Source organism: Corylus avellana, chromosome 5, assembly GCF_965113065.1.
Source record: "Corylus avellana chromosome 5, dhCorAvel1.hap1.2, whole genome shotgun sequence".
Taxonomy (NCBI): Eukaryota; Viridiplantae; Streptophyta; class Magnoliopsida; order Fagales; family Betulaceae; genus Corylus; species Corylus avellana.
The window spans coordinates 7,508,659-7,535,222 of record NC_142494.1 but is presented as its reverse complement, the minus strand read 5'-3'; the positions used below and the strand labels follow the sequence as shown (position 1 = coordinate 7,535,222).

Here is a 26,564-nt window from a genome sequence, read left to right as displayed (position 1 = left end):
CAACATCTGTGTTCTTTCTCTTTCTCCCGCTTGTTTTTTCAAATTGCAAACCCTCAGCATCTCTTAGCTGTTTCAACAATTGACTTCCAGACAATTCTTCAGGTTGCAATCTATGCTCCTCTGTACCATCGAACAAATCTCCTCTTTTGCGCCATGGATGCTCTTGAGGAAGCCACCGACGATGACACATGAAGCACACCTTATGCCCATACTTCAAATACCTGAACGATGTATCCTTATTACATACTGGACATGCAAGCTTTCCAATTGTAGACCACCCAGATAATTTTCCATATGCAGGAAAATCATTTATAGTCCATAGTAATGTCGCATGCAATTGAAATGTCTCTTTCTTTGATGCATCGTACACGCGTATGCCTTCATTCCATAAATCTTTCAAGTCATCAACCAATGGCCGCAAATATACATCAATATTCTTTCCAGGATCTGAAGGGCCTGGGATAATAAGGGGCAACATCAAATTTGGACTCTTCATACACATCCACGGAGGGAGATTGTACACCGTTAACATTACTGCCCATATGCTATATGTTGTACTCATATTACCATATGGGTTGAAACCATCACTTGCTAAGCCAAGCCGCACGTTGCGGGAATCACTTGCAAACCACTCATGTCTTTTATCAAACTCTTTCCATACAATAGAATCGGCGGGGTGTCTGAGAGTATTGCCATCATCTTCTCGACCTTCTTTGTGCCACCGCATTTCCTTGGCCATTTCTTTTGTCATAAACAACCGTTGTAACCTCGATTTTATTGGGAAATACCGTAAGACCTTTTGAGGAATATTACTTTTTCTGCCTTTGCCATCAATCCATCTTGAATTGTTGCACTTTGGGCATACCACTTTGTCTGCATGTTCTTTCCAAAAAAGCACACAACCATTCTTGCATGCATGTATCTTATCGTAACCGAATCCCAAGTGTCGCCTAAACTGTATTGCTTCTCTATACGAGCGTGGCAATGTCTCTCCATCTGGGAGGACCGTCTTTATCAAGTCAATCATCATATCAAACGCCTTGTTACTCATGTTGCAGAACACCTTTATATGAAGCATCTTCAGTATAAAAGCAATTTGTGTAAATTTCTTGCAGCCTGGATAAAGTTCTCGTAAACCATCTTCCCAAAATTGGTAGAAGGAGCTTGTTTGTTCGTGATTATCAGTTGTGGGGCCCTGTGAAGTAGAGGATTCTCCGATGTTAGCATCAACAAATGTCCCCATACATACATCGTCTAACAATTCTTCAACTGCATCAACCTCCTCCATCATTTCACTTGTATGTGTGTGCATGTTTGTAGAAGTGTTTTCCCTAAAATGATCTTCTTCCCCGTGAAATATCCATCTAGTGTATGTCGGAGTAAATCCATTCATATACAAGTGACCCTTCACCTCGCTAATATGAGAATAATATCGATTTGCACAATCACGGCATGGACACTTTGTCATATCACGTGAATCAACTGATTTAACTGCCATTCCCATGAATTCTTCCACACCTTTTTGAAATCGCTCTGAACATCGAGTACTTTCCCGCATCCAACTCCTATCCATATTGATGTCCCTATTAAAGGTTATTCGTTACGTACATGTACGCACACAAGGGAATTAGAAGATCAGATTCTTAAGAATTGAATTAATAGAATTAAATGGGAGGTCTGTTCTCAAATATTAAGGGAGGGAAAGTTTAAAAGGAGCATGGGTAATGAGAGAATTCTAGAAGTGGGTTACTAGTTTAGAACAAATTTCTATTTGTAATTTATTTACTAGTTTAGCTCAATGACAGTTTTACATTTTTTTAGTATTGTTGTTAGGTTTGATATTTATTATAGAATGTTGTCTTGTTTCAAGTTTAATGTGCTGCTTCCTTATTGAACTTAAATAGAAAAGACAATACAATTATAATTCATACCAACTTTGATAACAGAAGTAGATGTGAAGTAGAAAATTAATAACATAATAGTAATCTAAGAATAAGACTTAATACTAATCTAAAAGTAATAATAAGAGAAGAAGCAAGGTTTAATACAACAACAAGAGAAGAAGAGAAGTTTAATGGAACCACAAAAGATTATATGTGTTTATATATGTTAAAGCTTGTCCTTAGGGGATCGAGCGCGGTCACGTGCGATCGATCGCAGTACCAGAAGCTCAAGGTGGGAATCAGAGCAAACTGCGATCGATCGCAGGATCAGAAGCTCAAACTGAGAATCAGAGTACTCTGCGATCGATTGCAGGCCTGATGCGATCGATCGCAGATAGGCGTTTGCAGAACATCTTCCTGCTTCTGTAGACACAAATTTACCAGTTATACATGGTAAATTTGGTGAAGATGGTGGCATTCAGGTGTAGTATATTACAGCCCTTAACATCTCAAATATACAAGCACAAATACATATCAGTATTTTTTTTTTCTTTATGACTTTTGAAGGGGTTATGGATTGATAGGATCTAAGTAAAATGGATGCATATTTTTTTTTTTTTTTTTTTTTTCAGTTCATATGCTCTTATACACCAGACATTTAGAGGACCTTAAAGTTGCTAGCTTCATTGAAGGGAGCCAATTCTAACATGACATGTAGGACATTTAATTGGAAGACTTCATCTAGAACCTCTATATATATATTTTTACACCATCTTGAGGCATGATGATGTCATTTGGCCTCATTAGGTAGGTTTCTTGTAACATTGGTTTCCAAGATTATACTTGCAAGCTGCATGTGTTAGAAACCAGGTATAAGCTTATAAGGTGGCTTGAGTGTTTATTTTGGGATGCACTTGGCCAGGAATGAAGCTGAATAAACAAACCTCTTGTATCTTCGTATTTTCATTTTTTTAATGATGGAAGTTATGAATTTACATTAATTATTTTACATAACCTAAACTAACAGCATGGACCCTGTTTCCTAATTGAGAAGAATCTCAGATATATAAAGTCCAGCAAAATTATCATTGTTTTACATGCAATGGATGCTCTGTACAAAACTCATCTTCATGTCTCTTTAGTATACTGTTTAATGTTAATTATGTCAGAATTGTCTATTTCTTTGTTAGGAAAAACACTAACCATTTGTCCCATTGACTAATTGGCAGTATGATGCATCTATGGAGCTCAGCAAACTGGGATTCATAACAGCACCTAGTTTTTTAGTGCAGGTATTTTCTCAACCAAGTTATATTTGTTGATAACTAATCACACTTTGTCATGTTTGCCCTGTAGGATAACTACATATATGTTCTAATTCTACAAGCATAATATTTTTTGTAACAAAGCTCTGACATTTTTCTCATATATGTTTGATGATTTTTGTTTAGCACCACAAAGTGTATCTTAAAACCTTTAGCTTTAATCAAGAGTAGCCTTTGGATGCTAAGTATAATTATAAGAAATAAATTGCATATAGAGCTTCTTTTCAGATCCTAAGCTCCCAGGCTGTGGGATAATGAGAATTGAAGCAATTTCATTGGAACAAGCAATTTCATGAGAAATGAAGCAATATTGTGAAACTAATTCATTTGAGAATGGGTAAAGAAATATTGTGAAACTAATTCATTATTTACCCATTCTTGAGCTATTAGAGTTTGAATTTACAAGCAATTTCATGAGAAATGAAGCAATATTGTGAAAGTAATTCATTTGAGAATGGGTAAAGAAATATTGTGAAACTAATTCATTATTTACTCATTCTTGAGCTATTAGAGTTTGAATTTATAAGAATTCACGCTTTCTTTACCCATTCTTGCCCCTTTTCTTTACCCATTTCTTCAAATCACAATTCATGGATACTATTTGAGTGATTGAGAGGCATTTAAGGTTTGCAAGGGTTTAGGAGAAACTCATACCTGAGAGAGCTACAAGAGAGCGTTAAGTTCGCTGGAGTGAGAGCTGGCAGTGAGAGAGGTGCGCCGGAAACAGCTGCCGGAGAGAGAGAAACTTGCGTGGAGTGAGTGAGAGAGAGAGAGAGCTCGAGAGAGAGGGAGGGAGAGAGTGAGAGTGAGCTCGAGAGAGTGAGAGAGTGAGAGTGAGAGACAGCGTGAGAGTGAGAGTGAGAGTGAGAGACGAATGGCGGGAGGTCTTTAGGTTGGTGAAAATTTAGTTCCCAAAATTTTAGAACCCCCGCCAATTTTAGTTCTGAAATTTTTTTGTGAAAATTTAGTTCACAAAAAAGCTATTGGTAAACTTTTTTGTGCAGCTAAATATTTGGGGTATTTTATTTACAAAAAAAAAATAAAAGAGAAAAATATAAATAAAAATCCTCCAAACTACAGTAGCCTGTCAAACTATCAAATTGTATCAAAAAGTCTACTTATTTTGTTATATTTTTATAATACCCATATTCTTTTAACAAAGTAAAATCAAATGTACGGTTCTTTAGATATTTTAAAAAAATAAACAGTTTATTCCCTGAAGTCAAATTTTGTACCTTTAATTTTACTTTAATACGATATGAAGAAATTTGTAATTTAGGTAAACTACAATGATTAATTATTTATTATTTATTCCAAAAAACATTTAATAAAAATAACACACGGATATCCTACGTGAATCAATTCTATTGCAATTTACAAGATGATGCAAAAGCAATCCCGAATCAAAAAAAAAAAAAAAGATTAAAAAATAATATTTAATAAAACAAAGAATATGGAGTTGGTATTAAAAAATGAGTAGCTAAAATATAGAATTGTGCTTTGACTAGGTAGAATACATCTTACTGCTGAAGATGCTCTTGAAAGTTCATTGTAGCAGTAATAGGAAAATCTTCTATTTTACAGTGTCTATTGGAGCAAGAAAAGTTAACAAAATAACTAAATTTAACTAAAAAGCTAGTTTAAAAATATTACTGGAGATGCTCTAAATTTTAATATTTTTTAAAATGTGTGTGTGTGTGTTTTATTTTTTTGCTTTGGTTGTAATATAATATAAAATTAAAAGTAGTTTTTAGTATTTTATATATTGAGATATTTTGTTATTGTTTTTAAATTTTTGTTAAAAAAAAAAAAATGGCCTGATACGTGGACAGTTGAAGATTAGATTAGTGTTGGAGACAGATGCCCTGATTTGTCAATAAAGGGAAATTCAAAAAGAAAAGAAAAAATTGCACTAGAATTATAGAATGAGAGAAGTGAAAAAGAATAAAAAATGAAGTAAATAAATATGACACTAATTTGTATGTTTATTAGGATCGATCGGATCGGATGTTTGATCGATCAAAAATGAAGTAAATAAATTATAACACTAATAGGATATTTGTGCGATCAATCGAACTAATTCATTAGGATCGATCGGATGTTTGATCGATCATTTAATCATATCACGATCAATCGAACTAATTCATTATGATCGATCGGATGTTTGATCGAACGATTGATCCTATCGCGATCAATCGAACTAATTCATTAGGATCGATCGGATGTTTGATCAATCATTTAATCATATCGCGATCAATCGAACTAATTCATTAGGATCGATCGGATGTTTGATCGATCATTTAATCATATCGCAATCAATCGAACTAATTCATTAGGATCGATCGGATGTTTGATCGATCATTTAATCATATCGCGATCAATCGAACTAATATGTAATAGTATCGATCGGAATTGATTTTAGCAGATGTTTGATTGAACCTTCAATCATGTCAAGTTTTATTGATTGTATCCCGATCAATTTAAGTAATGCACTAATATAATGGAAAATGCTTAGAGTTCAATTCAATGTTCGATCGAACATTTAATTTGTTTGAATTTTGTTCGATTATTTGATGTTATCACGATCGATCAAACGAATGCACTAGGTTGGACCAATTGGATGTCTAATCAAACATTCAATTTCAATTGTTTCAAGTTTGATCAATCATTTGATCATATCATGATCGAAGTTGTTGTACATTATGCAATAAAAATTAAAAAAAATAATAATTGCATAAAATATATATATATATATATATATATATGTATGGTGATTCTGTGATTGCGATCGATCGCAATCACAGAATCAACACACACATCCTTGGCCGAGTGCGATCGATCGCACTATGTGTGCGATCGATTGCACTCGGACAGCACACCACGTGACCTATTTTAGGTCACTTTCTCCCCACCCCCCATAAAATTTTCTTCCCCCCTTGCGCCGTACACCTCTCTAAGGCACCCACGCACCTCCGGCACAACCACTCGTCCACCATTTTTAATCACTTCTACCACACAACCACCACACGGTTGTCTTCTCCGGCAACCATACCAGGTACTTTTCACCACCTCTACTTTACACCCCATTCCCCATTCCCATCAACACCCCAACCACGAGCACTTTTGAATTATTTTTTTTTTCTCATATTTCTGCAATTGTGGGTGTTCATCCACCCACATTGCTTTGTTGTGGTTGGATTTGGATGTTTTTGCAGGGGGTTTTGAGCGAAGTTGTGTTGTTTTGCAATTTTGCCTATCTCTAGTGCACGCCAGGTGTTCGACAAAAGTCCCCAATCAAGCTCATCATGCCAAGAACTCGAGCTTCGTCCTCCCGAGGGTCTGATACCCGAGCCATTTCTCCCCCGCCCACTTTTGAGGAACGGGAGCTGCTATTTGAGACCACTTTCGCCATTCGCGAAGACTTTGAAAATCTTGAGGGGACTCAATGGGCGGTCGCCGAGTTCAAGCGACGGGAGCTAAAGAAGCTTTTCAAGCCGGTCACCCCCACTGCTTACAGAAAATTGGTGATCGAGTTTTATGTCCACCTATCTCATGACTGCAGGAAGATAGCTGCCCTCTCTTCGAAAGTGCAAGGCAAAGCTATTGACATAACACGGGCCGACATTGCTGCTGCCCTTCAATGCAATGATGAGCAACCTCCAGAAGCCGCACAACTTGCTGACCAACCGGACAGCTTCTACGTGGCGGAAATTATTGACGACATGTGCGAAGGGATATATGCCGATGCCCACCATAATGCCGCCAGCCGATCCAAGCTACTTCAACGGCTTTGGTTTGTGGACTCCGTATTACACCGTAATGCTTTTCCCTTGGGGCACAAAAGTCAGAGGCGGGATCAATTTCTTCAAGCACTCTACGCCTTCCATAAAGGTGCTTGGTACTCCATTCCCGACATAATTTGGAGGCAAATTTACAAATTTTGGAATGGGGTGCACGTTGGAGGAGCGGGGTCCACACATTCATGGGGGTTGCCTTTCCCATACTTAATCTCCTACATCCTCCGGAAGAAAGGCGTCAAGGGTACCGCAGCTGATGACCCAGTCACTACTACTCCCATATTTGGCATTCGCCAATGGAACAAGAGCCTCTCCCACATGCCCCAGGTAGCTCCAGCACCAGCAGCTGGTGCGGAAGAGTATGAGGCCGAGCCAATGGCCGAAGATGAACCTATAGTTGATTCAGAGACAGCTGAGGAGGAGGCCCCGAGAATTTTTCGTGAAGCACGAAACCGCTCACTTAGTGAAGAAATAGCGGGCCTTCGGAGAGAGTTGGCTGGCCAAAGAAAGGAGGCTCGGAAAAATAACGAATTGATGGACAAACGCCTAGGCGCCTTAGAAGAATTGATGCAGTCCATTGTCAACCGGTTGCCACCACCATCTGCAGGAGCATCATCTTCTAGACAACAGTAAGCAGGGACTATCGTCTGGCTGAAGACATTAAACTTAGCGCTCATGGGAGGCACCCCATAGTTTACCCTTTTTATTTTGTTCAATATGTTTTAAGTTAATCTTTTTATTTGTCTTTAGTTTTGTTTCTTTTGACTTGCTTTTGTGTTTTCTTATGGGAATGACCCCGTATTTGCACATGGCCAGTTTTTGAATTGCAAGGTATCAATATATTTTCACTTAAAACTGAGATGAATTATTTTACGGTTTAGATTTTATTTTGTTATATTTAACAGTGTAAAATCTTTCCACAAGGTATCAATATATTCATCATATAATATATATACACTATTAGATCTGTAAAATTTAATATGAATTATGAAATGAGAATTAACTCTTCAATTTAGTCCAAATGTAACAACTAACCAAATGGCAAATATATACAATTTAAAATCTTTCTTTAGGAGGATGGAATCGACGGTGCATATTGTGTCACTTTATTTAAAAATTTTAAATAATGCAGTGATATATATATACACAATTTTAGTAGACGTTATTGGGCAGCAATAAAATATATATATATATTTGAGTCTTTCTGCATGGGTGCGACCGATTGCAATAACAGAAAGTTGGATTTCAACATTCTGTTACTGCGATCGATCGCACCTTGTGTGCGACCGATCGCAATAACAGAAAGTTGGATTCCAACATTCTGTTACTGCGATCGATCGTACCTTGTGTGCGATCGATCGCAGTAACAGAATGTTGAAATCCAACTTTCTGTTATTGCGATCGGTCGCACCATGGTTACGATCGATCGCAGTAATTGAATAATATTGGATTTCAACATTCTGTTATTACGATCGATCGCACCCAAGGTGCGATCGATCGCAATAACAGATTTTTTTTTTTTTTTTTTTGATTTACTACCGACTCTTTAGGGTCGACTTTTGTCGACCCTAATACATAAGCATTAAAAAGTCGACCCTAATGAGGTATCTTCAGCGTCCACTTAGAGTGGACGCTATTGGTCATCTATTTTTTTTTTAAATTTTTTTTTTGATTTACTACCGACTCTTTAGGGTCGATAAAAGTCGACCCTAATACATAAGCATTAGGGTCGACTTTTAAAGTCGACGCTAATGAGGTATCTTCAGCGTCCACTTAGAGTGGACGCTATTAGTCATCTATTTTAATTTTTTATTTATTTTTTTGATTTACTACCGACTCTTTAGGGTCGACTTTTGTCGACCCTAATACATAAGCATTAGGGTCGACTTTCAAAGTCGACCCTAATGAGGTATCTTCAGCGTCCACATAGAGTGGACGCTATTCGTCATCTATTTTAATTTTTAATTTTTTTTTGATTTACTACCGACTCTTTAGGGTCGATAAAAGTCGACCCTAATACATAAGCATTAGGGTCAACTTTTAAAGTCGACGCTAATGAGGTATCTTCAGCGTCCACTTAGAGTGGACGCTATTAGTCATCTATTTTAATTTTTAATTTTTTTTTTTGATTTACTACCGACTCTTTAGGGTCGATAAAAGTCGACCCTAATACATAAGCATTAGGGTCGACTTTTAAAGTCGACGCTAATGAGGTATCTTCAGCGTCCACTTAGAGTGGACGCTATTAGTCATCTATTTTAATTTTTTATTTATTTTTTGATTTACTACCGACTCTTTAGGGTCGATAAAAGTCGACCCTAATGAGGTATCTTCAGCGTCCACTTAGCGTGGACGCTATTAGTCATCTATTTTAATTTTTAATTTTTTTTTTGATTTACTACCGACTCTTTAGGGTCGACCTATTTATAGTCAAATCGCTCGAGATAACTAAAGTTAATCGGTGCAAGCATTGCATATATATGAAAGGACAAGTGGATTCAAGGATTCACTTCTTATCATGAAACAAAAAGTGAAAAGAGGGAAACAACAACACAAAATAATGACATGTTGGGACGTTTGGACAATAAGGTTATAATCAAAAGTAAACTCATGCCAAGTCAATCAAACTAAACCACCTAATCCAAGGCTTGCCTTTGAATTGTGGACTCTAAGAGCAACAAACCTTACATATATTGAAGGGTTTGAGTCCTCACCTATGAGCACAAACTATGTCCAAAAAAAAATAAAGGACTTCATCTCATCAAGCAAAGGAATAATAGCTAAACCATTAAAACAAGTTGGTGCAAGCATTGCATATGGAAGGACAAGTGGATTGAAGGATTCACTTCTTATCATGAAACAAAAAGTGAAAAGAGGGAAACAACAACACAAAATAATGACATGTTGGGGACGTCCGGACAATAAGGTTATAATCAAAAGTAAACTCATGCCAAGTCAATCAAACTAAACCACCCAATCCAAGGCTTGCCTTTGAATTGTGGACCCTAAGAGCAACAAACCTTACATATATTGAAGGGTTTGAGTCCTCACCTATGAGCACAAACTATGTCCAAAAAATAATAAAGGACTTCATCTCATCAAGCAAAGGAATAATAGCTAAACCATTAAAACAAGTTGGTGCAAGCATTGCATATGGAAGGACAAGTGGATTCAAGGATTCACTTCTTATCATGAAACAAAAAGTGAAAGAGGGAAACAACAACACAAAATAATGACATGTTGGGGACGTCCGGACAATAAGGTTATAATCAAAAGTAAACTCATGCCAAGTCAATCAAACTAAACCACCCAATCCAAGGCTTGCCTTTGAATTGTGGACCCTAAGAGCAACAAACCTTACATATATTGAAGGATTTGAGTCCTCACCTATGAGCACAAACTATGTCCAAAAAAAAATAAAGGACTTCATCTCATCAAGCAAATGAATAATAGCTAAACCATTAAAACAAGTTGGTGCAAGCATTGCATATGGAAGGACAAGTGGATTGAAGGATTAACTTCTTATCATGAAACAAAAAGTGAAAAGAGGGAAACAACAACACAAAATAATGACATGTTGGGGACGTCCGGACAATAAGGTTATAATCAAAAGTAAACTCATGCCAAGTCAATCAAACTAAACCACCCAATCCAAGGCTTGCCTTTGAATTGTGGACCCTAAGAGCAACAAACCTTACATATATTGAAGGGTTTGAGTCCTCACCTATGAGCACAAACTATGTCCAAAAAATAATAAAGGACTTCATCTCATCAAGCAAAGGAATAATAGGTAAACCATTAAAACAAGTTGGTGCAAGCATTGCATATGGAAGGACAAGTGGATTCAAGGATTCACTTCTTATCATGAAACAAAAAGTGAAAGAGGGAAACAACAACACAAAATAATGACATGTCGGGGACGTCCGGACAATAAGGTTATAATCAAAAGTAAACTCATGCCAAGTCAATCAAACTAAACCACCCAATCCAAGGCTTGCCTTTGAATTGTGGACCCTAAGAGCAACAAACCTTACATATATTGAAGGGTTTGAGTCCTCACCTATGAGCACAAACTATGTCCAAAAAATAATAAAGGACTTCATCTCATCAAGCAAAGGAATAATAGGTAAACCATTAAAACAAGTTGGTGCAAGCATTGCATATGGAAAGACAAGTGGATTCAAGGATTCACTTCTTATCATGAAAAAAAAGTGAAAAGAGGGAAACAACAACACAAAATAATGACATGTTGGGGACGTCCGGACAATAAGGTTATAATCAAAAGTAAACTCATGCCAAATCAATCAAACTAAACCACCCAATCCAAGGCTTGCCTTTGAATTGTGGACCCTAAGAGCAACAAACCTTACATATATTGAAGGGTTTGAGTCCTCACCTATGAGCACAAACTATGTCCAAAAAAAATAAAGGACTTCATCTCATCAAGCAAATGAATAATAGCTAAACCATTAAAACAAGTTGGTGCAAGCATTGCATATGGAAGGACAAGTGGATTCAAGGATTCACTTCTTATCATGAAACAAAAAGTGAAAAGAGGGAAACAACAACACAAAATAATGACATGTTGGGGACGTTCGGATAATGAGGTTATAATCAAAAGTAAACTCATGCTAAGTCAATCAAACTAAACCACCCAATCCAAGGCTTGCCTTTGAATTGTGGACCCTAAGAGCAACAAACCTTACATATATTGAAGGGTTTGAGTCCTCACCTATGAGCACAAACTATGTCCAAAAAAAAATAAAGGACTTCATCTCATCAAGCAAAGGAATAACACTATCTTTTATTCAAATGCTTCTAGTATTTGCTATTTACATGCTTGCAAATTCTTATAAAAAGAAGAGCAACTCACATAACGGTGGAACAAACAAATGTTGAAAATAAAATTCACCAGAAAACAAACAAAAATTTAAAAAAAAAAACCATCCAAATGAGACCTTCTTGGGGTGTCAAACTAGTTGTTAGATCTAACTACAAACTGGGTATAGCTCACTGATCTGAAACAAACATTCATATGAAGAAACTAAAAAAAAAAAAAAAAAAAAAGAATTAACTAAGACTAAAAGCAATTCTTTTTTCCTGAAACAAATAACGTAAGACAAAAAAAGATCGTCGGCCTTAATTACCACAATCAAACACAAACATAAGCTTATATGATTAATGAGGTCACAAACGCAAACCAACAAACAAATATAATCAAAAACCAAACACTCCAATTCACATTTTACTCATCCTTATAACTCCATGCAAGCCTCCCGCTCGCTACATTTCACAGTACTTCCACCAACAAGTGAGTGACAATAGGTTTGAAATAACTTACCATCAATTGAGTCCTTTAGTGCAACAATTTCTTGCCTATCTTTCTCTCCAGCCATTCTACATACACTAAAAAAAGAAAATAGTGTTATATACTTGTATTAAATGGAATTAACTTCCCACCAACAAGTGAATGACAATGGGATTGAAATATCTTACCCATTGTTATTTGAGTCCTTTAGCGCCACAACTCCTTGCACATCTTCCACTCATGTCATCCTGTATACACTTAAAAATGAAATATTGTTATATAATATTACTCTCTTGCATTGTTTACTCAACTTGATAAACATGTCAAGAGAGGTTCACTAACTCAAAGTTCTTAAACAAAAAAACTGTTTGAAGTTCTTACCTTCTAACACAAACCAAATTTGTTATAATCTTTGTAATTTTAAAACTTCTTCAACAAAGTACAACTAAAGCACTCTCCAAGTTCTTAAACATTCAAACTATTTAAAGTTCTTACCCTATAATACAAATCTTAATAATATTAAAACAAAGTCTTAAACTAAATACAACAAAAACTCTTTCAAATGTTGCTTCCGCTTGCTTGAGATCCATAAGAGCTCCCTCCAATCCTAGGAATAATAGAATTCATATCATAATCAATGATCTTTCTAACAATTACTTGATATGTGTGTGAAATAAAAAAATAAAAAAGTTGTAGGCAAGATTCTTTTACCCTCCTATATGTTTTAGCAGCATTTCCATTTGTGCTTGCATAGCAGCTTGAGATGCTTTTGACTCCTTAATTTGGGCCTGAAATGCTGCCTCCATAGCAGCTTGTGATGCTTTTGACTCCTTAATTTCGGCCTGAAATGTTGCCTCCATAGCAATTTGTGATGCTTTTGACTCCCTAATTTCGGCCTGAAATGATGCCTCCATAGCAGCTAGTTTCTCTTCGGTTTCTAGCTGTTTAGCCAAGCATTCATCATGGTTTTGTTGGTTGCATGAGGAATTTGACTTGGTAGGTTTGGCACCACAACCTTTTCCTCTGACATGTCCTGAGCGGTGTCCACCTAGCACCTTTAAGAAAATGTCTTCTTGGCTGGCATTAGTGTTGTCGAAGTTTGCTCCTATTGATTCCATTTCATTCTGCACAATCCATATAAACCTCAACTAAATAAGCCATGCAAGTTCATTAGACATATTCATCATGAGTACCCATTTCATTCACTTACATATTTACTCTCAGCGTACTCACTCACAAATATCCCATCCTTGTTAGTGTGCGTGTCCTTGTATATTTCTATCGGATTGGGTGCGGCATTAGTTTTCTTTGCCTGCACATAATACACATAATTAACTGTTACACTGAAGAACATTACTATAAAAGCCTAACACTATATATTCTTACCTTCTTGTGAATGATATTGACGAACGTCGTGCTGCCAGCGGTATGATTTGTTTCCATCTTTGCTCTGTTTTTCTTATTTCGCTCAGATTTTTTCTACAAAAATTCAATCAAAAAACATATTAATTTCATTTTTTATAGCTGAATACAAATCTTAGAAATAATAATTGACTATCTATTTGAATAAGATGTGTTTACCTTCCATATATCAACTTCGAATGAATCACATATAGCAGGCCATTGTTCCGGAGAAATACCAGTTGGAACATTGGCCCTCGCCTCGGCTTGAGCATTGGCCACTGCTACTAAATCATCTCTATCCACATTTTTGAAATAAATTTGGTAGTTCTTGAGGTGCAATGCGGAGTGTTTCCTATTATAGGCCTTACCTAGTTGATGCTTTAAGGCATCCTTGTGCTTCTGTAGCTCCGTATCCAAAACGAATGTACCCTGAGACATAGTAATTACGAAAACAATGGTCAAAAGTTTGTCACATTATTTGTAGCAAGTGACATAATACACATACACAATGAGATTTATACCTTCACTCGTTCTTCCAATCTTTTCACCATTTCATCTGGGACCATGGTCCAACTCTGATAATGGAGGTCGCAATGATCGAGGACAATCTTAGAATTATCCTCGACCACGCCCCGGAATTGTCGCCCACAGGTACGACATACTCATCCTTGAATTCCAAATTGAGCGGACCATCCTTATCTATCATATCATTAACCTTGGAATTCTTGTTCTGACCCCTTGGCCGTCTAACAGACGTGCTAGCTATTAATCAAAATATGAAAACATAGTTAGTTGTATCTGGAAAAGAAGTTCGCACAGTGTATGCAACAAACTAATAAGAAAAAGATTTTATATTCACTTACAGCTTGCAGTGGGTGCAACTCCCGATGAGGGTATGTCATTAGACCGCTCATGGGAAGAATGGCTATGGCCCTCCGCCGAATCGAGGGTCACCGGTGATGGCATGTCCATATCGTCATCAACATCAACGAGAGTCGGCCTATCACGATCCTCAACATGACACAGGCCTCGGCCTTGACCTCGGAGTTGACCACGACCTTGGACTCGGCCACGCCCTTGGCTTTGCCCTATCACCATTTGTAGTTGTTCTGATAGATCTGCAAACAACACAAAATAAATGTGGATCAGTCATATAACCATAATATTGCATGCTATATGGTTTGGACAAAAAAAATTGTTCATATACTTAATTTAGTTAATTGCACATAAGTGGTCAATATGTAGAAAAAGAAAAACTAAAAATAAAATATGAGTAGCAACACATCATACAATTTGTTAATCCAATTCCAACTTGATCATTCTGTATCATAGTCTGTATCATTGTTGCTTGAGGATGACTGTTCGTGTTCAGAGTTCTCTGTGTGCTCAGATTCTGTGTCATAGTTACTACTTAACTCTTCTTCACTATCGGAGTTAGTATTGTGCTCCTCAATCGAAGGGTTATCGTCAATGAACATGCTTGCATCAAGTTGCACATATAATTCGTCAATAGGTATTGTCGAATCATCTCTACGTAACATAGTAGAGTTTTCAACAATTGCAATATTACCCCCAACACATTCATTTTCCTGGTATACCTCATTGTTGGTTCCTTGGTCACCATTCTCATTATCTTCCCCTACCACTGTTGGATTATAGTATGTGTTTCTATTGGTCAGCGTCTGTGCTACTTTCCAACTGCCACCCAATTTAGGATCACTCAAGTAAAACACTTGCGCAGCTTGGCATGCTAATATGAACGGGTCGGACTCATACCATTTACGAGAGGTATTCACAATTGTAAAACCTTGTTCCTTTCTTATTCCCCGCGTATTACTCCCAGTGTCCCACCAATCGCACTCAAATAGATACACCCGATTTCAGCCAGGGTAACATAACTCAAAAATGCTCTTCAACTCACCATAGTACTCATCGTCTGACGTGTTGTACCCACCTTTCACAACAATACCACTACTCTGGGTAGTACGAGTTTCTGCACATTCTTTTGTGTGGAACCTAACCCCATTCACAATGCAACCTCTATACGATCTAACTTGACGATCAGGCCCGAGTGAAAGATGATATAATTGTTCTGGGACATTTTCTGCATTACGCCCACCACTGTATATATTATCTCGAAACCAGCGCTCAAATGTGGCCTCATGCTTCTTCTCAATGTCATGGCCACCTCCCCGTTCGATCATCTGATAGTGTTCACTGCGTAGACAAGTGTATGTCGTTAGTAATCATCTAGTGTCATGATTAAACAAAAGAGAATCGGATAAGGAACCCACAATTATACACTTACTGCAAGTATGAAGCTGTTTCCTTACAATTGCTAAGTACATACCATCGAGCCCTCGCAAAAATGTTCTCATCAAGTGTCATATATTTTGCCGCACCCAATGGTCGAACTCGCTGAAAGAACACATCGAGGCCTTGTTCCGTTTCTTCCATACAGCCGTCAGCATTTCGCTCTTCACGGCTCCATCTTGTCTCAATCCCACGAAGATACATGGAGCAAAACGTCAAACACTCATCAACTAAATAAGCCTCAGCAATTGAAGCCTCCGGTCGCGCTTTGTTTCGCACCTTCCTCTTATGTTTACCAAGTGTCCTTTCCATTGGATACATCCAACGGTTTTGTACCGGTCCCCCAAGCTCAGCCTCTCGAGGTAAATGAACTGCTAGATGGACCATAACATCAAAAAATGCTGGTGGAAATATTTGTTCCATCTTGCATAGAATCACAACAATGTCGACCTTCATTTGCTTCAAGATATCTACTTTTAATGTCCGTGCACACAACTGCGTAAAAAAATTACTCATCTCAATCAATGTTTTTTCTATTTCAGGCGTTAATTTTCCACGGATCGCAACAGGAAGTAAGCGCTGTAAGAAAACATGACAATCATGGCTTTTCATTCCCGATATCCTGCCAGGAAGCTTGTTCACACATCAACCAATGTTAGACGCATACCCATCAGGAAATTTTACACATTTCAGCCACTCACATAACTGGTTCTTCTCATCTCTTGTCAAAGTGTACGCCGCAACTGGCATCTTGGTGGTTGCACCATTTGTCTGCAAGTGTAATTCTTTACGTATACCCATCTCACGTAAATCTCTTCGTGCGTTGGCTGTGTCCTTTGTCTTCCCAGGAATATTCATCAATGTACCCAAGATACTATCACATATGTTCTTCTCAATGTGCATGACATCTAAATTGTGTCGTAATTTCAATGTTGACCAATAAGGCAACTTAAAGAAAATACTTTTCTTCCTCCAATTCGACACATTTATATCACCATCACTTGTGCGATGCTTTCTCTTGTTCCCAATATGTTTCCCAAACTGCACATGTTCAACATGTATTAGTTGTTGCAACAGTTGATCTCTGGACATTTCTTCAGGTTCCAATCTATGCTCCTCTGTACCATCGAACAATTCTTTTTCTTGTCGCCACACATGGTCTTGAGGAAGCCACCTACGATGACACATGCAACACTCTTTAGACCCATACTTCAACCTATAAGACATTGTATCCTTGTTACATACCGGACATGCCAGTTTTCCCTTCGTAGAATAACCAGACAAGTTTCCATACGCGGGAAAATCATTGATGGTCCATAGTAACGCTACATGCAACTGAAATGTCTCTTTAGTCAAAGAATCATAAGTGGTTACACCTTCATTCCATAATTCATGCAAATCATCAACTAAAGGCCGCAAATACACATCAATGTCGTTTCCAGGTGCAGTGCGACCAGGGATAATTAAGGACAATATCATATTTGGATCCTTCATACACATCCATGGAGGTAAATTGTACGGCATTAATACTACTGGCCATATGTTATATGTGGTACTCATATTACCAAATGGGTTGAAACCATCACTTGCCAAACCAAGTCGCACGTTGCGGGAATCACGAGCAAACCATTCATGTTCTTTATCAAACTCTTTCCATGCAAGACCATCGGCTGGGTGTCCTAGAGTGTTGCCGTCATCTTTTCGTTCATCTTTGTGCCACCTCATATTTTTGGCCATATCTTTCGACATGAACAATCGTTGCAACCTCGGTTTTATTGGGAAATACCGCAAGACCTTTTGAGAAATTTTCTTGCCGCTACCCTTAACACAACTCCATCTTGAAGTGTTGCATGTTGGGCATTGTACTTTATCAGCATGTTCCATCCAAAAAAGCACACAATCATTCTGGCATGCATGTATAGACTCATAACCAAAACTCAAGTCCCGGCAATATCGCTTTGCTGCTCGGTAGGAGCATGGCAAAGTCTCTCCATCAGGAAGGGCCTCCTTTGTCAACTTAATAATCATATCGAATGCCTTGTTACTTATGTTGCAAATCGTCTTTATATTAAGCATCTTCAAAATAAAAGCTACTTTTGTAAATTTATCACAGCCTGGATAAAGTTCACCCATGCCATCTTCCCATAATCGACCAAAACCGGTTCTATGTTCGTGATTGTCAGTTGCTGGACCCCGACTAGTAGAGGATTCACCTATGTTGGCTTCCAAAAATGTCCCCATTTGAACATCGCCTAACAATTCTTCGATCTCATCAACCTCCTCTATCCTCGCATTTGTATTAGTGTGTAAGTTGGCAGTCACGTTTATATTACCCGGATCTTCTTCCCCATGAAATATCCATCGAGTGTATGTGCGATCAATTCCATGTAGATACAAGTGACTCTCCACCAATTCAATATGACGAAAATATCGATTTGCACAATCACGACATGGACACCTCATAATACCATTTACATCCACACATGGACGTGCCATTGTAAAGAATTCTTCAAGTCCTTTTAGATATCGATCTGAACATCGAATAGGTTCTTGCATCCAACTCTTATCCATCTCAATGTCACTATCACAAGTTACTCTTTCCCTACATTTAATCACAAGCGTGTTTAGAGAAGATAAACGTTACCTCTATAATATGAAATTATTCAACTTGGAACTATTTACCAACATCTAAGATACATAAGGGTTATGACATTAAATCATTGGATGTCATCTTGTGCAAGAAACTGACATCTTTTATTTGTAGTTGTAAAAGATGTCATCTTCTTTCATGCGTGACATATATATAATTTGCAGTTTATGGAATGGTTTGATATTAAAGGACAAAGCCCATATAAAACGGATATTTGTAATTTTATAATTACAAATAGTTTCATTCTATAAATTTTACCTCTGTCTTCATTGAGGCTTAAAAAAGATGTTAGTTTCTGCAATGAAACTGACATCTTTGTGGCGTTGATCACCATACACGTTTACATGTTTTAATTTTTAATTTTTTTTTTTGACCTTTTTATAATCAAACTTTTCATCCATTTTGCTCAAACTTTTCATCCATTTTGGCGTGTATGGCGTTGATCACCATACACGTTTATGGTGTCTCGATGACCACACAATAACATATCTCTTGACTTTTTGCAAAGTTATTGTTTTTGCCAAACTTTTCAAAAGTAGTTTTTGCTCATTAAATGTTTTTTTCTTTTTCTTTTTTTAAAGAAAAAAAATTTGGTTGTTCAATCTTTATTTCGGTCACCCTAAATTTATTTTTATTTTATTTTTTTTAATTTTTATTAATTGGATTGAAAATTTTTGAGTTAAGTTAAAAAATTTTGAGTTGAGTTTAAAAAATTGCCAAACATGAATTTAAAAAAAAAATTGAGTTTGAGTTGAAAAATCTTGCTTCCCAAACAAGGCTTAAATACATGTACGTCTGTTTTAACTGTAGAGACTATTAATATATTTGATAGCTACCATAAAACTTGTTTAAGATAAACCTGCCAATACGTTCTATAATTAGTTTGGCATGATGTGAATTGATGAGATGGGTTTTCAAAAATTAAAAAGGTTGATTTTGAAGTAGTGGTTTTTGGCTTGTGTTTGAGCATCTTTATCCACTATAACAAGAAGTCATAAATGTAGTGGCCCAAATTATTGAAGCCTAACAATAATTTATACTTTTGTTTGGCTGGTTTGATATCATGTCTTGGTAAACGAATTGTTGTTGTCTACGTGCCATGTGCACATAATTAAGAACATTATTGGGGGTCAAGATTAAACAAAACAGAAAAAAAAAATGATGTACTACCAAACTAGGAATAATAAAATTGTGCTGTCATTGATCAATGGAGCAAGTCAAAGCATCTTATCAGTCATAACAATCTTTGAATCACAATTTGTAAAATATTTAATGTATATTAAATGGATTTTTTTTTTAATTTATTTTTATTTCCCTGCAAAGAAAGAAAGGTATAAAGCGATAAACATTCTGGGGTTTTCAACAATTGCTGCTAGTTTATTGTATGTGATCTTGTATTCAGTTATTGTCTGCATAAGACTTTCAGATTATTTATGGTATGTTTTTGGTGTAGATTGAGAAGTTGAGCAAATCGGTTGAAGCTAAAGCTTGCAGCTCAACCTATAAGGTTACTTCGTTGGTAATCTTGAACCTCACAGATGTGGGAGATGTTCTTAGGAATTATATGGAGACACTTCAAATCGATTCTCCTATATGTCAATTCTTTACGTATGAATCAGGCTAAGTAACACACTTTGGCTCAGTATATATGGCAGTTTTTAGTTTCCGGATAGCAGCAGGGGATTGTGGTTTATTATTTTTAGGCTATCTAGTTCACACCAAGCAATAAAATTCATTCTTAATCTTTACTATGATTTTTAAATTTTATTCTCTTGAGACTGTATTAAAAACCTGATTTTGTACAGTAATTATATAATAATTTAACACAAAGCGTCCTTATCCATAGAATCATTCCATGTGTTGAAAGTCAACTTTCTCATCTATGTCGTTTTCCTTTGTATTTACCAACTTCTGCATCCTTATCCATAGAATGATTGACAAGGCCTCTCTCTCTTTCTCTCTCAAATTTTAGAAAAATTAGGTAGGAGAGGAGACCATGAGTGAAACGAAGCAGCAGAGGATCAAAACCAACGGGATATGGTTGCACATAGCAGAGCAAGGGACCGGACCACTTGTTCTACTGCTTCATGGCTTCCCGGAAACCTGGTTTTCTTGGCGCCACCAGATAACCCACTTGGCTAACCAGGGGTATCATGTGGTGGCACCTGATTTGAGAGGTTATGGCGGCTCTGACTCCCCAATCAGCCCCAGTTCCTACACTTGTATGCATATTGTTGGTGATCTCATTGGCCTGCTTGACCATTATGGTGAACACCAGGTATATATATATATATATATATGTGTGTGTGTGTGTGTGTGTGTTTTGTGTGTGTGTGTTTGTTTCCTGTGATTCGGATCCTCAATAATTTTTTGCAGCAAAATTGCTGGTATTTCTATAGGGAATATTGATTGTTATGCTTTTGTGATGTGAGAAGGCATTTGTGGTGGGAACTGACCGGGGAGCTATTGCTGAAATAAACAGTTTACAATCAATTTAAAGGAAACAATCAATTCTGTAGGGAAAAAATAGAAAGAGAAGCAGATCTAGAGCAGAGGCAGTACACATTTTTTAATTTCTTCAAATCACAATTCATGGATATATACTATTTGAGTACTGAGAGGCATTTAAGGTTTTCAAGCATTTAGGAGAAACTCATACCGGAGAGAGGTACGCCGGAGAGAGATCGAGCTACCGGAGAGAGTTGAGTGCGCCGGAGAGAGAGCTGCCGGAGAGAGAGAGCTGCGCCGGAAAGAGAGCTGCCGGAGAGAGAGAGAGAGAGAGAGAGAGAGAGAGAGAGAGAGAGAGAGTGAGAGTGAGAGAGTACTGATGAGGGAGGTCTGAGTGAGAGAGTACTGATGAGTGATGAGGGATTTTGATCGAAAAAAAAAAGAAGAAAAAAACAAAGAAAACAGGTCTGAAAATTTAAGAAATCGCGCCAATAGCTGGCGCCAAGTTTTTATGCGCACTCAATAGCGGCGACCTTAGTCGCCGCTAATGAGCTTAATTATTATTTTTTTTTATTTTTTTTATTTTTTTAAATTATACTTACAATTTTTTAATTTTTATTTATTTATTTATTTAGGGTTTTTTTTTTTTAAATTTCTCTTGTAATATATTTTTATTATTATAATATTAACTAAAAATTTCCGTTTAATAAATTTTTATGATAAAGATCATTAAGTTGATATTTATCTTATAATTAATTATAAAATACTACAAAATTCAAAAATAATATAAAATCAATATAACTAAGGCACTAAGATAATGTAAAAAGCTTACAGTTCAATTGAGTATTCGATTGAACCTTTAATTGTATCCAGTTTGATCTATCAATTGATTATATCACAATCAATCAAACTAATTCATTAGGATCGATCGGATGTTTGATCGAATATTTAATCATATCACGATCAATCGAACTAATTCATTAAGAGTGATCGGATGCTTGATCGATCATTTGATCATATCACGATCAATATAATTAATTTAGTAGGATCGATCGGATGTTTGATCGATAATTTGATCCTATCACGATCAATTGAATTAATTCAGTAGGATCGATCGGACATTTGATTCTATCTTGATCAATCGAACTAATTCATTAGGATCAATCAGATGTTTGACCGAACAGTTGATCCTATCCCGATCAATCGAACTAATTCATTATGATCGATCGTTTGATCCTATCACGATCAATTGAACTAATTCATTATGATCGATCAGAGGATTCGATCAGAGGTTTGATCCTATCACGATCAATTGAACTAATTCATTAGGATCAATCGGATGTTCGATCAATCATTTGTTCTTATCACAATCAATCGAACTAATTCACCAGGATCGATTGGATGCTTGATCAAACATTTGATCCCATCACGATCAATCGAACTAATTCATAGGATCGATGTTTGATCGATCATTTGATCATATCACGATCAATTGAACTAATTCACCTGGATCGATCGGATGCTTGATCGATCATTTGATCATATCACGATCAATATAATTAATTTAGTAGGATCGATCGGATGTTTGATCGATAATTTGATCCTATCACGATCAATTGAATTAATTCAGTAAGATCGATCGAACATTCGATTCTATCTCGATCAATCGAACTAATTCATTAGGATCAATCAGATGTTTGACTGAACATTTGATCCTATCACAATCAATCGAACTAATTCATTATGATCGATCGTTTGATCCTATCACGATCAATTGAACTAATTCATTATGATCGATCGGAGGATTCAATCAGATGTTTGATCCTATCACGATCAATCGAACTAATTCATTAGGATCAATCAGATGTTCGATCAATCATTTGTTCTTATCACGATCAATCGAACTAATTCACCAGGATCGATTGGATGCTTGATCAAACATTTGACCCCATCACGATCAATCGAACTAATTCATAGGATCGATGTTTGATCGATCATTTGATCATATCACGATCAATTGAACTAATTCACCTGGATCGATCGGATGTTTGATCAATCATTTGATTCTATCACGATCAATCGAATTAATTCACCAAGATCGGTCGATTGTTCGATCAAACGTTTAAATAAGAATAAGAAATAGAAAACTTCAATAATAATTAATAGGATAATTTGTTTTCTTTAAAAGAAAAAAATAAATATTGATTTTTTATATAAAATAAGAATAGAAAATAGAAAAATAGAAAAAATTCACCAATAATTAATATAAAAGAAATAATGACATATTATCGGAGGATTCGGGGTGAATTTTTGGTAAATAATTTTTTCTATTATATATGTAGGATCAATAGCATCGCCCCAATATTTATAATTTTTTTTTTTTTTTTTTTTTTTTTTTTTTTTTTTCAGGTGTAAATAGCGGCGACTATTGGGTCGCTGCTATTGAGGGGTCATTAGCGGCCACTAAAAACGTCGCCGCTAATGACCCATTAATAGCGGCAACTTTTGGGTCGCCGCTAATTAATTTAAATTACTTTTTCCCGTGTCAATAGCGGCCACCCAATAGTCGCCGCTATTAAGGGGTCATTAGCGGCAACTTTTCTAGTCGCCGCTAATGACCCATTAATAGCGGCAACTTTTGGGTCGCCGCTAATTAATTTAAATTACTTTTTCCCGTGTCAATAGCGGCCACCCCAGTAGTCGCCGCTATTGAGGGGTCATTAGCGGCAACTTTTTTAGTCGCCGCTACTGATCCATTAATAGCGGCGACTTTTGGGTCGCCGCTAATTAATCTTAATAACTTTTCCCGTGTCAATAGCGGCGACTTTTGGGTCGCCGCTATTAATTTTAATTACTTTTTTCCCCGGTCAATGGCGGCGACCCAAAGTCGCCGCTATTGAGGGGTCATTAGCGGCAACATTTGTAGTCGCCGCTAATGACCCCTCAATAGCGGCGACTCTATTATCGCCGCTAATTATTTTTTTAATTATTTCTTATGTCAATAGCGGCGACTGTAGAGTTGCCGCTAATGACAACTTATTAGCGGCGACTCCTTAGAGTCGCCGCTGTTGACTCTCATCAGCGGTGACCCTAAGGTCGCCGCTGTTTGGTGTATTATTAGCGGCGACAGGGGTCGCCGCTATTGTTGTTTAATAGCGGCGACATCGTAGCGTCGCCGCTAATGATGCTTAATAGCGGCGACTATAAGTCGCCGCTATTGTTGTTGCTGCTAAATAAATTTTTTTTTGGTTTTAAGCGTCCACTATTAGCGGCGACCTAAAAGTCGTCGTTATTAATGGGTCATTAGCGGCGACTAAAAAAAGTCGCCGGTAATGACCCCTCAATAGCGGCGACTTTGGGGTCGCCGCTATTTATTTGGTCGCTAAAGACCATATTGCTTGTAGTGTTTTCTTCGTACCCTGTGCGTCTAGTTCTTCCCCATGTTTTCTTTTCCACGTAACCAAAGCTTTGTCAGGATTTTTACTTGCTTCTTGGGCTGCTTTGACAGTCTTGGCTACTTCAGCTATTAGTGGGCCTTTGTAAGCTGATCCTCCTGGGCTAGCCTTTGGGCCTACCCCACCTGATTCACTAGATGCTTCCTGCATAGTGCCATCAAAGCCTCCCCCCGCCATCTCAGACATTCCTCCAGTAGGAAACTTTTCCTTTTGAGAGAAATCTTCTCTAGTATTTGCATAAAGTGGAGATCTTTCCATGCGCAAATCCCGTGAATTCCTCCTGCGCATCCCGTCATTGACAGCATCCAGGTTGTTCGCAGATTTTCCAGCCGTTACAGATCCTTGGCATTCATTGCGATATTCACCACCCCCATTTTCTCCGTGATTTACGTTTTTTCCCTTGCCGAATCGATCCTGTGGGCTCACCGGAAAATCCTCGCCGGAGACGTCTAAAGGAACTCCTTTCTCCTCCTGTGTTTGTTTCGGCTGTTGGTATCGCATATCAGGATGAGCTCGGTTGGTGTAGTCTTTTGCCGGATTTTCTACTCCCACCGGTCCCGGTCTAGCTGATTGTCTCCCTTGATTTCTTTCCCCCCTCCTTGTTGGTGAAGGTGCTCTAAGTTCTGGACCACAATGACCCATAGAGTCATTATTTTTCAGAGAACTCTGCTTCTGGCATCCTCCTCTTACATGTTGAAGGACACCACATTGGAAGTAGTATTTTGGTAGTCTTTCGTACTGGAATGTAATCCACTTAGAAACCCCCTGGAGCTTCAGTATTCTGCCCCGAGAAAGAGGTTTAGACAGATCCAGGGAGACTTTAACTCTCAAGAATTCCCCCCATCCTACCCTATCAGCATCTGTGTCAATCTCTTCTACCACTCCCATTGTCGCTCCAATTTTACGGCCTACCTCTCTACCATGCAGACCAGCGGCAAGTTTAGCATTCGTACCCAAAAGGATGCCCGATCAAAGGTAATTGATGATGGTGACGATCGGCCATCAAAGTCCTCAACTAAGAACAGCGATCCTTCAAAGACACAGGGTCTCCCTTCAAGAACTCGAGCTTTATCCCAGTGATTATCAAATTCTATCAAGAATAAGTTATCTCCCAACTCCTTAAAAGTAGTAGATCCCAGGGGTTTCCACCAGCTCATACGAGACTTTTTGATGGTCTCCCTACTCACAAGCCGATCCGCTACTAGTTTTCCAATGACACATAGTTGGCCCCATGAGGCTACCACATTGACTTCTTCTGCTTCAATTTCGACCTCCTCATATTCCTCTTCCAGCAAAGGATGATTTGGCCAAGGTTTGTTTTGGTCTCCCTCCATACTGACTCCTTCCTTAATCTCAAGAAGATAAGGAAAACGGATCCTTCTCCTCTAGGTAGATCCTAGCGAGAAAACGGTTTTGAGAATCCTCCAACGTGTGAAAAACGTGAACCAGAAGTGACTACCTTCCTGACAAATACTCGTCGGGCAAATCCAATCTCTCCCTAATGGCCTCAACGAACAATAGGTAGCGCCACCTCAAAGGCTGCACCTCCCATTGTCCCCATTAGTTTCTGGGAGATTAGCTTTTTCCGACGTTTTACAGGATTTTTCCGGCAAGGTTCCGATCAGCACTCTTTTTCTGTCAAGGAGAAACTTTTTGTGCCTTGTTTTTAAGCTTTTAGTTATTTTGCAGTCACTTGTGACTTGGAAAATTAATTACACCTCAAAGTTGTGGTAGTTGTTTTTGTTGAGCATAAATATGTGACTGTAGGGCCGACTCAATGTCTTTTTTGGGCTTTAGGATAAACTTTTAAATGAAGCCTTATTTTTTTTTTAATATTTATATATTAATTAAATAATATTTATTTTAATATTATTATTATATTTAGAGTTCTCATTTTTATTAATCCTTTCAAAAATAAATACAACAATAAAAAAATATTTTATTGATTTTTTTTTTTTTATGAATGAATCGAAGAACCGCA

The 26,564-nt window shown here is 37.3% G+C and overlaps 1 protein-coding gene and 2 pseudogenes across 1 annotated transcript; 1 reads left to right on the top strand and 2 right to left on the bottom strand.

The window, feature by feature from the left end:
• Nucleotides 1–13,511: 13,511 nt before the first annotated feature.
• LOC148585327 (uncharacterized) lies at nucleotides 13,512–14,283 on the bottom strand. The gene is made up of 4 exons (XM_088516713.1): nucleotides 14,239–14,283; nucleotides 13,895–14,146; nucleotides 13,700–13,792; nucleotides 13,512–13,625 (listed from the first exon to the last, which is right to left on the bottom strand). The coding sequence occupies exons 1-4, from the start codon at nucleotides 14,281–14,283 to the stop codon at nucleotides 13,512–13,514; spliced, it is 504 nt and encodes a 167-aa protein (XP_088372839.1).
• A 1,738-nt stretch (nucleotides 14,284–16,021) lies between these two features.
• On the bottom strand, nucleotides 16,022–18,601 carry LOC148585326 (uncharacterized; annotated as a pseudogene).
• Nucleotides 18,602–20,676: 2,075 nt separating this feature from the next.
• LOC148585325 (epoxide hydrolase 3 pseudogene) lies at nucleotides 20,677–21,178 on the top strand (annotated as a pseudogene).
• The last annotated feature ends 5,386 nt before the right edge of the window (nucleotides 21,179–26,564 follow it).

Coding starts and splice junctions, on each gene's coding strand:
- LOC148585327 (XM_088516713.1), bottom strand. CDS start 14,283: ATGGTCCCAGATGAAATGGTGAAAAGATTGGAAGAACGAGTGAAG. Junction 14,147..14,238: donor GATTGGAAGAACGAGTGAAG/GTATAAATCTCA, acceptor ACTATGTCTCAG/GGTACATTCGTTTTGGATAC. Junction 13,626..13,699: donor TCAATATCATTCACAAGAAG/GTAAGAATATAT, acceptor TATTATGTGCAG/GCAAAGAAAACTAATGCCGC.